Here is a 10,285-nt window from a genome sequence, read left to right on the forward strand (position 1 = left end):
AATGAAAATCGTAATGAGTTGGAAAATCAAGAACAGTGAAAAAACTTCCAGCCTCCACCGGGATTCGAACCCGGGCCTCCCGCTTTGTACGCGGACACCCTAACCACTAGGCTATGGACGCTGACTGTATGTCCAGAGGTTCTAAACCGGCAAGGAAGGTCGTAATTCCACTGTAGGCGTTTGTCACCTGTATCGAACAATACTAGTTCTGTTTTCGGTGACATATTTTGCCTTACTCTATAGAGATCAAACATGATGCTAACCAACTCGAAAATCATTTGTGATTCCTAAAGCCGGATCTCGAAAGGATATATATATATATATATATATATATATATATATATATATATATATATATATATATATATATATATATATATATATATATATATATATATATATATATATATATATATATATATATTCATTGTAGAATCTACTTCTAGTATCATTACCATGGAACTGAAAAGTATTAAAATAAAGAAGTAAGAGCATTTTTAGAAAGAAAACTGCACATCATGATATCATTTCTAAACAAGTTGTTGTTGCTTTAAGGACGACGTATCTTCATCTCGGTTACTTGAGGGAGTAATGATTCCTCGCCACGCATACCAGTTAATGCCGTTGCCGTAGGAATCATGTTCCCCTCCAAGGTATAGTCCATTCAGATTTGAGGAGTGGCAAGCATTATACCACCAGGCACCGCTATACGCCTCTGCACAGTTATTGCCCGCCGAAGGATCGTTGTCCGAGTCTTTGGTGGAAAAGGCTCGGCCGTTTTGCTGAGAGAATGAATCACCTGGATGTTGGAAAGGAAAAATCGGAGAGAATGTGAGAGAGATATTTGTCATTCATATCAAAACAGTACATAAGAAAGAATAGAAACAAATATTTCTCGTTTATTAAATATGGTGTTCAGTCTTGGCAGCTAACCGATTAACCTGTTAATATATTTTTTTAATTGTAAACGGAGGTTTCCTTTCCTCCTTTTCATTTTGTCTTTTTGCAGACGTCCATGCTAAGGATGTTAACAGTACAGCTTAGTAACTTGTCTTGGTCTTACCTGCGGTTACACTGAATCCGCCAAGAAGTAGTTTATAGAGATTTGTCTCGTCTCCAATACGAAAAAAGTTTGGCGAAACGAGTTTCTCCATCAAAATCAGCCACATCAACCCGCATCTCGTATGATCCTTGTGCGGTCAAATAAAATAGTTTCTCGTTTCCAATCTAAAATTCAGAGTTGACGTTCCCGAAACCTTCTCGGTATTCACTCCATCCTCGAAAAAGATCCAACCGAACCGTCAAGACGTCTTTGAAAAACCTATCAGAAGAAATCTACAAATATTATACCCTTTGCATATAAAATGTTATTACCATGAAGTTTCATACATATGTAGCCAATATGGCGTTCGTAACGATTGTTGAGGCCAAGAGATTATTGCGAAATCAGTAGGTATGACGTTTCTGAACCATTCAAGAAATCCATAATTGCCAGCCTAACACTGTTTGTTTGACCAGCGGTTCCCAGCATGAGGATATGGAGCCCCGGATTGGGGGTTAATGAGCCGATTTTGGGAGGCTATTGGACTGTTGCTGATAGAACTAATTGGTAGAAAGGAAGTAAGATTCACTAAAGCTATATGATGGTCTTATCGTCCAGCCACCCCCGTCAGTGTCCATGTCACAGTATATATAGAAGGGTTCGGGATAGGTCGATGGCTGGATGGCGTAAACGCCACTCTTACACACGCCTTTATCTTTGATATCCATACAGTCTTTGGGGTAACGTTGATGGTCGCCTTGCAAAAAAAGCAGTAAATGTATTCAGCCAAAGAAGCAAAATGTTAATGCGACATAATTAATGTAAACCTTTGCGAAATTCTTTACTTATTAAAGGAAAGAATTTTTACACCACATCTCTGACTAATGGACAAGGTTGGCTGTATGAAAGATTTGTAACGAACAGTTACTACAACTGTACAGGTAAAGGTAAATAGGCTGCAGCCCGGATGATTTTTCTTTCTTCTTTTTTATAAATCTATAAGTAAGAGGGTTTGTTGATGAGGGCGTAAAGACAATGAAGTATTTCCAAATGTCACAGCCTTCTATGGCAATTTACAGTAGGATTATTTGAATGAAAACGCTGGTCTTTTACAGAAAATTGTTGTTTAAGTTTTGCAGGTTGGTTGCGGCTTATAATGACAAGATTAACGTTAACCATTGTCGGAATTCCACCGGTGTCGAAGGGTTGGCGATACAGTTTATGAAAAGTTGTGAAAATATGTCTCAATTGCTCAAAACAATAACAGTGGGAGTTAAATCCAAAACCTGACCTCAGATGACCTTTCACATGTACAAACAGATAAAAAAATAGATTGTTGTGTTTACAGTGTCAACCTTCTCTGTTTGAGGCATATGTATGCGTGTACAGTATACTCGTTGCTTACATTGTAACAGAAATTTCAAAAGAGGTGTACAAAAATGTTGAGTAAATCTGTCCCCACGTTTTCAAAGTTAAGAGAAGTCAAAGAGAAGGTATTCGTTTCGATATGAAATAAGATTTGGAAGATGAAATGTTTGAAGCTGTTTTTCCTCCCTTACTAAATACAAGAAGACGTTAACGTTAATACCAAAGTGTCGCCTTTATTGTTGTCACCGTTCTTTACCGACGGGCTTACCCGTTACATCCCTCTCCCGTTTGGCCGCGTCCCAAAGGGGTTGCAGCTTTGAACTTCTCCACCTCATTGTAGTTAATGAAATGTAACTCAGTTGTGCCCACCAAAATAAGCTCCACCAAGCGGATAAAAGCGATACGGAAGCTTCGTATGGACTTTGATATAATGAAAATCTTAATTGGTGTTTCTTTCTACAAAGGGGTAAAAACTCTATAAAAAGGATTATGTGTTTATTCCAGAGTCTGTTAAAAATACTTTGTATTTATTTCAGCCATGTTTATGGACAATTAGGATGATTTTCGAGGTTAAAACTTGGCTTCCACACCACGGAGTAGCAGCTCAGTAAGTGATTGAGTGTGGAACTTTTATAGTTTCGTTTTTTGATGGAAGTTTAGAATTACATATCGATAACTTATGACTCTAATAGACCTGTTTATTTATTTAAGATTATGTTAAGTACCCTATGTATGAATTTCAGCTACATTTATAGACAAATAGGGTGTTTCCCGGGGTGGAGACATTAGTTTTATTCAATATCAGACATTTATCATATTAGAATAAGTTAGGATATAGCAGAAGTTTGAAGCCTTTTGCAGGGTGGTACTGAAGCCCAGCATCCTTGCATAAACCATATGAGCCAATACAACATTGGGACATTTAATTCAAGTAAATATCAGACAATATCAAATTAGAGTAAGTTAGGATATAGGATAGGTTTGATGCCCTTTGCAGGGTGGTGGTGTAGCCCAGCCTCCTTGATCATCGGTCAGGTGTGTAATACAGCTGACCTACAAGGGGAAAATAATGGTACATATGATCTTAGGTAGAAGCCTGAGAAGCGTTGCTGTATAGAAAAATGTGCGAGGGGTGACGATGAGTGTGGGAGGGGTGACGACAAGGGCGAGGGTGTCGACGAGTGTGGGAGGGGTGACGGCGAGGGCGAGGGGTGACGACGAGGGCAGGGGGTGATCACGAGACAAGGGCGAGGGGTGACCACGAGGGCGAGGGGTGACGACGAGGGCGAGGGGTGATCACGAGACAAGGGCGAGGGTGACCACGAGTGTGCACGGGTGACCAAGAGTGCGAGGGGTGACAACCAGTTCGAGGGATGATGACGAGTGCGAGGGGTGATGACGAGTGCGAGGGGTGATGACGAGTGCGAGGGGTGATGACGAGGGCGAGGGGTGACGTTCCAAAGAACCATGTCTTAAGTATCAATTGTCACATACTCTCAAGGCTAATAACTTAATTCCTCTGTTTGGAAATGTATGCGAGGCACCCCTAATTTGATTTTTTATTGCATTGTCGTAAAACTGAAAGAGGAAACTTCAACCAATTACACTTCATAAAAGTTTCAGCGGGGGTTGGTGGGGGGGGGGGCATGCCTACCCATTTACTGGATCAGAACTGGTGTGTTCATATTGGGTCAAGGGCATCCATTTGAGAAACCTGAGGTGTCAATTCAAATGGTGCTAGTTTTAGGGTCCAAAAAGCTTGCTTTTTCCAAACCCCAGCCCTGCCAGTTGGTTACTAAGCCAGTAGATAGTGTTGCCTCAGTCCGTCACTGGCTCCAATCAGATTAACTCAAGTTGCTTGATTAATGGTCTATACAAGAGGTCCGCAATCTTTTAATCTTGGACTGCTGACTTGATGTTGAAAAAAAATGATAATAATTATAGCTGCCAAGCACCGGAAAATGTAGATAAATTTAGGCAACTTCCTGAAAAAAATCTTGTTGTTGCTGCAAGCTACCAAACTTTGTTTGCAGAACATTTTCCATCCACGGATTGCAAGCAACAATGTAGAAATGTTAACATCCATAGGGAGTATCACCACAGAGTCCCATAATGGTTGAGATCTCTGAGATCAGCAAAATGTCAGGTCACTTTGTCAGAGATGGCACTCCTCAGGTTCCTCACAACTCTCTTTACAGCTTGTGTATTTCGGTAAAATTTTGATGGTTGTGGTTAACTTTTTCGGACCCTTATTGTCTTAATGCAGATCCCCTTAACAGACAGCAACCATATTGCACGGCTAATCTAGGGGTCTACTGTCCCTGGGTTGAGAAACATGGGTCTTTACAAACACGGCATGCAACTAATTTCATGTGGCCAATAGTAGGGATACATTGATGACACTTTTTTTATGAAATTTAAATTTTGATAACTTGTGAAAGGTGATTGATTTTATGCACATTAAAGATAGCTCTACAATAGTATTACATTCTCTGCCGTTAATAGTTTACGTTATGCACAAATATTAAAGTAATACAGATTTGATGTGGATTCTGCCTTTATCAATGTTTTTCGCCGTGTGAATGGGTGCGTAAAATTATACTGTGATATAGAGCTAATTTAGTTGCCCCCAATGAGATTCAATGCATTCTCACTGGTAACTTGAACAAATTTGCAAGTATAAAAGCTTCCAATATTTTGTGGGAGATGATATTCAAATGGTATAGAAGGCAGAACTAGGAATGAACTGGCTGAACACAATTTTAAGTACTATTCACACATTTGATGGGGCACGATGTATACTGTACGCCTTTGTTTAAATAACAACCGAAGGCAAGGCATCATTTAGAAATATTTTATTGATTTGTGTTTTGGTTTTATTGAGCAGACGCTCAATATAACAGAAAGTTCAATTTATCTTTAAAATTTCATATTAATTTTTAACTACAGTTGAACTAATGTAACGAATTTTCACATTGTGTACCCATTGACGCTTCACCATGTTGTCACAAGGTTCTTTAAGGAACTATGCAACTGTTAATACCTTAACTATAGGAAGCAAAATATGGAGTATCAAATGTTATCCCATCAGTTACTCATGTAATCTGGTTTGGAGAAATGTTATGTTTCTCTGTCACTTTTTTGAGACAAATATACAGTATGTAAATAGTACCTAAAATTTAACACATAGGTCATTGTAGAATCTACTTCTAGTATCATTGCCATGGAACTGAAAAGTATTAAAATAAAGATGTAAGAACATTTTTAGAAAGAAAACTGTGCAACATTATATCATTTCTAAACAAGAAAAAGGAGAGAAAAGATGGTGTTTATTCTGGCTGTTGTTGTTGTTGTTTTAAAGACGACGGATCTTCATCTCGGATGTCTTGAGGGAGTAATGATGTCCTCGCCACTCGTACCAGTTCATACCGTTGGCGTAGGAAGCGTGTTCCCCTCCAAGGTATAGCCCATTCAGATTTGAGGAGTGGCATGCTGTATACCACCAGGCACCGCTATACGCCACTGCACAGTTACTGTCTGCAGTATCGTTGTCCGAGTCTTTGGTGGAAAAGGCTTGGCCGTTATGCCCAGATAATGAATCACCTGAATGTTGGAAAGGAAAAATCGGAGAGAATGGGAGAGAGAGAAAGATTTGTCATTCATACATTAGACATCGCAAAGAGGAAAGTGGCAGGGAAATCAATCATAACAGTAAATAAACAAGAACCAAAACATATATTTCTCGTTTATTAAATATGGTGTTCAGTCTTGGCAGCTAACCGGTTAACCTGTTAATTTTTTTTTTCATTGTAAACCAAGGTTAAATTTCCATTCCTTCTTTGCATTTTGTCTTTTTGCGGAAGTCCATGCTAAGGATGTTAACAGTATAGCTTAGTAACTTGTCTTGGTCTTACCTGCGGTTCCACTGTATCCACCAAGAAGTAGTTTATAGAGATTCGCCTCGTCTCCAATGCGAAAGTAGTCGTATCTGGCGAAACGAGTTTCTCCATCAAAATCGGCCACATCAACCCGCATCTCGTATGATCCTTGTGCGGTCAAATAAAATAGTTTCTCGTTTCCAATCCAAAACTCAGAGTTGACGTTCCCGAAACCTTCTCGGTATTCACTCCATCCTCGAAAAAATCCAACCGAACCGTCAAGACGTTTTTGAAAAACCTTTCAGAAGAAATCAACAAATATTATACCATTTGCATATAAAATGTTATTACCATGAAGTTTCATACATATGTAGCCAATATGGCGTATGTAACGATTGTTGAGGCCAATAACAAACTGATGAACATGGCTCGTTCCGGAAATGATATACTTGGTCGTGATGATTACTTGCATCACTGCAGGGTCTGTTCCAGTAGGAGGGGGCAGGGGGAGGGGGCAGGGGAGGGGGTGAGGTTACTTAGTGCTTCCTCGCTCGGAAAATGAATAAACTATTTCTAAATGGTTAAAAAAGACTTCTTGATTAACAATTGTATCGGAACCATCAAAATGTAACAAATGAGAATTAAGTCATGGTAACAAATTTCATATCACGGATTTACCTTTTATAGTCCTTTTGACCTTGTTCGTTTCCAAACCTGGTTCTTCTGGATCTCTACTTATTGGGGGGTTTTACATCTATATTGGCGTGTATTGCATCAGCCTTTAAGATATTATTAACCTCTGAAAATAGCAGGTGACATTTCCATCCATGCCCATTTCCTCCCTTGCCCCTCCTCTCCTCCAAACGAAATTTAGAATGGAAAAGATTATTGCGAATAGCGAAATCAGTAGGATTGACGCTTCTGAACCATTCAAGAAATCCATAATTGCCAGCCTAGCACGTTTTGTTTGACCAGCGGTTCCCAACATGAGGATATGGAGCCCCGGATTGGTGGTTAATGAGCCGATTTTGGGAGGCTATTGGACTGTTGCTGATAGATATAATTGGTAGAAAGGGAAGTAAGATTCACAAAAGCTATATGATGGTCTTACCGTCCAGCCACCCCCGTCAGTGTCCATGTCACAGTATACATAGAATGGTTCGGGATAGGTCGATGGTTGGATGGCGTAAACGCCACTCTTACACACACCTTTATCTTTGATATCCGTACAGTCTTTGGGGTAACGTTGATGGTCGCCTTGCAAAAAAGTAGTAAAAGTATTCAGCCAAAGAAGCAAAATGTTAATGCGACGTCATTAATATAAACCTTTGCGAACTTCTTTACTTATTAAAGGAAAGAATTTGTACATCACATCTCTGACTAATAGACAAGGTTGGCTGTATGAAAGATTTGTAACAAAAAGTTACTACAACTGTACAGGTAAAGGTAAATAGGCCGCAGGGATATTTTTTTAGTATTATTTTATAAATATATAAGTATGAGGGTTTGTTGATGAGGGCGTAAAGACAATGAAGTATTTGCAGGAGAGAAGCAAAGATTTCAAATGTCACAGCCTGCTATGGCAATTTTACAGTAGGATTATTGAAGAGAAAACACTGGTCTTTTACAGAAAATTGTTTTTTAAGTTTTGCAGGTTCGTTGCGGCTTATAATGACAAGATTCACATTATCCATATTCGGAATTCCACCGGTGTCGAAGAATTGGCGATACAATTTATGAAAAGTTGTGAAAATATGAATAAGAAATAATCATCTGAACATATATATAAACATCACAAGTACTTTACAGGGCAAATTTTGAAACCTATCATATAAGATACATGATAACATTAACATAAGAATCAGTATATTGCAGTTGCTGTTATTTTTCATTATTATCTTCGTCATCATAGGCCTATTATAATTATTGGAAACATGTAATAGACTTACCATGATCACTCCCGTGCCATGACCCACAATGATCCGCAGTACTCTGCCAGAGAAACATTAATTAAGATAAATATGGGTAATATGTCTGTCTGGGAGATGGAAGAGGACCAATGTTTGTCTCAGTGTTTGTGTGTGTGGGGGGGGGGGAGGGGGCTAATCCGTCAATGGGCATTGGGGCACGTGGCTTTGATAAGAGAGAGGGGGCCACAAATGAACCCTCTGTGGATACCGTGGACACGCATTTCCAGATATTTAAATATATATATTTCAAAATTCAAATACACGGACACAAATGACTCAAACTTGGACTTAAAAAGGAAAAAAGCCATGACTTGGAACCAGACGTGAGTACCGAGGATTAGGACTTTCGACTGCAACACTGGCTCCTAGTGTAGTGAGTACTCGTAATCACTTTTAAGAATCTCCCAAACCTAGACTTCATGGTAATTTCTTGTGATATATAGATTCATCCACATCATAAGTTTACAAACTATAACCAGAATAATGAAAGTTTACTAAAGATAAAGGAATATGTTTTTTTTTACAAGATTACTACAGATAGCTCTTTATAGACTACATATTTCCATATTATATTATAAAGTAAAAATAAGGTTTTCATCAAAGATAATGAAAGATAATGATATATACCATTAGAATTGGCGAAATATAGCACCGGACCTGATTGAAATGATATATACCATTAGATAATGATATATACCATTAGAATTGGCGAAATATAGCACCGGACCTGATTGAAATGATATATACCATTAGATAATGATATATACCATTAGAATTGGCGAAATATAGCACCGGACCTGATTGAAATGGCTCCAGCATAGGAAGCCCAACAATTAACGTTTATTTAGTTATAACACTAATTTGCAACTAAACGACCAACTGATCAGAATTAAATGTGTAGCCCTTCTCTGCATTAAAGATTCGACAGAGACCGTAAAAGTATGACATTCATCTTGTACCCCTTAAGCGTATGACGTGCATTGCAGAGTAACAATGATGATGACCTAAGGAGTTGGGGTGTTTACCCCAATCCCATCCCATGTTGCACCCCAGCATGAATAGCTCTAGACAGTAGACTGAGTTCACTTAAATGAAAACGAAAGGTCTTACCTGCTTAAGAACAAACAGGATACCGATAAAGACCAGTCCAAATATCTCCATAATGACTTTAGAGTTCTTTCTTTTTCACGGTCTTGTGAAACAGGCTCTCATGTAGTTTACAATGATATTAACGGTGACTATTCCTCAATCTTATACCGATCAAGAAATGAGAAAAAAATATAAATAACCTTAGTCAATCTAATTTGTTCTCAAGTTCCTTTCGCTAGGTGTCACTAACCCGTGAATCAGTGACACAATATCCATACAAAGGAAGTAGATATATGTCATTTGATGCTCTTAGCACTGTAAACGTATCCCACAATGCTTGTAGATCCATAAATGACATCTGATACACTATAACACTAAAAGAAATATGATGAATTCAATAACTTAGTATCAATATTTTTAGACCTTGTCCTTGACCTGTTTTCATTGGTTTCTTCAAAGTTCTGTTATCGAGTTTCTTTGTTTCAAACCCGCAGAAAAAATAAGACCTTGCTTCAAAGGTTTATGTTTTGGGTTTTTTTTTTCTGTGGAAGACCCCATCGCTCCACATGGGTTTCGCCTATAGTGACCAGAGTGCAACACCGCCTCCTTTATCAAATCCTAGATTCCTTCCTGGTTTTGTCCTATTGGGACTCATCAGGCGAAGGAAGGAATCAAACCCCGGATCTTGTGTCACAGACCGAAGACCGTACCTCTCGACCACAGGGATTCTACTGGTGTGTGAATGCGTATAAATTGGCTTTGTATAACTGTCATTATTGAGAGCGTATTACCCAAGTGTTATGATTTTACAGAGTGCTTCTCTGGAGTGTTATTCGTTATTTATTTACTATATAGCTGTCATATCACTTGCTACACATTCATTTCTTATTTACGACTTGCCTTGTCTATAAAGAGTGGTTATTCTGTGTAGATTGTCA

General features: G+C 38.7%; 1 protein-coding gene and 1 pseudogene across 1 annotated transcript; both read right to left on the reverse strand.

The window, feature by feature from the left end:
* Positions 1-402: 402 nt before the first annotated feature.
* On the reverse strand, positions 403-5,113 carry LOC139968162 (ficolin-2-like; annotated as a pseudogene).
* A 137-nt stretch (positions 5,114-5,250) lies between these two features.
* On the reverse strand, positions 5,251-9,584 carry LOC139967678 (ficolin-1-like). Its single transcript, XM_071971677.1, has 5 exons — positions 9,369-9,584; positions 8,238-8,280; positions 7,400-7,545; positions 6,325-6,586; positions 5,251-6,013 (listed from the first exon to the last, which is right to left on the reverse strand). The coding sequence occupies exons 1-5, from the start codon at positions 9,417-9,419 to the stop codon at positions 5,766-5,768; spliced, it is 750 nt and encodes a 249-aa protein (XP_071827778.1). The 5' UTR covers positions 9,420-9,584; the 3' UTR covers positions 5,251-5,765.
* Positions 9,585-10,285: the final 701 nt, after the last annotated feature.

Source organism: Apostichopus japonicus, chromosome 5 (genome assembly GCF_037975245.1).
Source record: "Apostichopus japonicus isolate 1M-3 chromosome 5, ASM3797524v1, whole genome shotgun sequence".
Classification (NCBI taxonomy): domain Eukaryota; kingdom Metazoa; phylum Echinodermata; class Holothuroidea; order Aspidochirotida; family Stichopodidae; genus Apostichopus; species Apostichopus japonicus.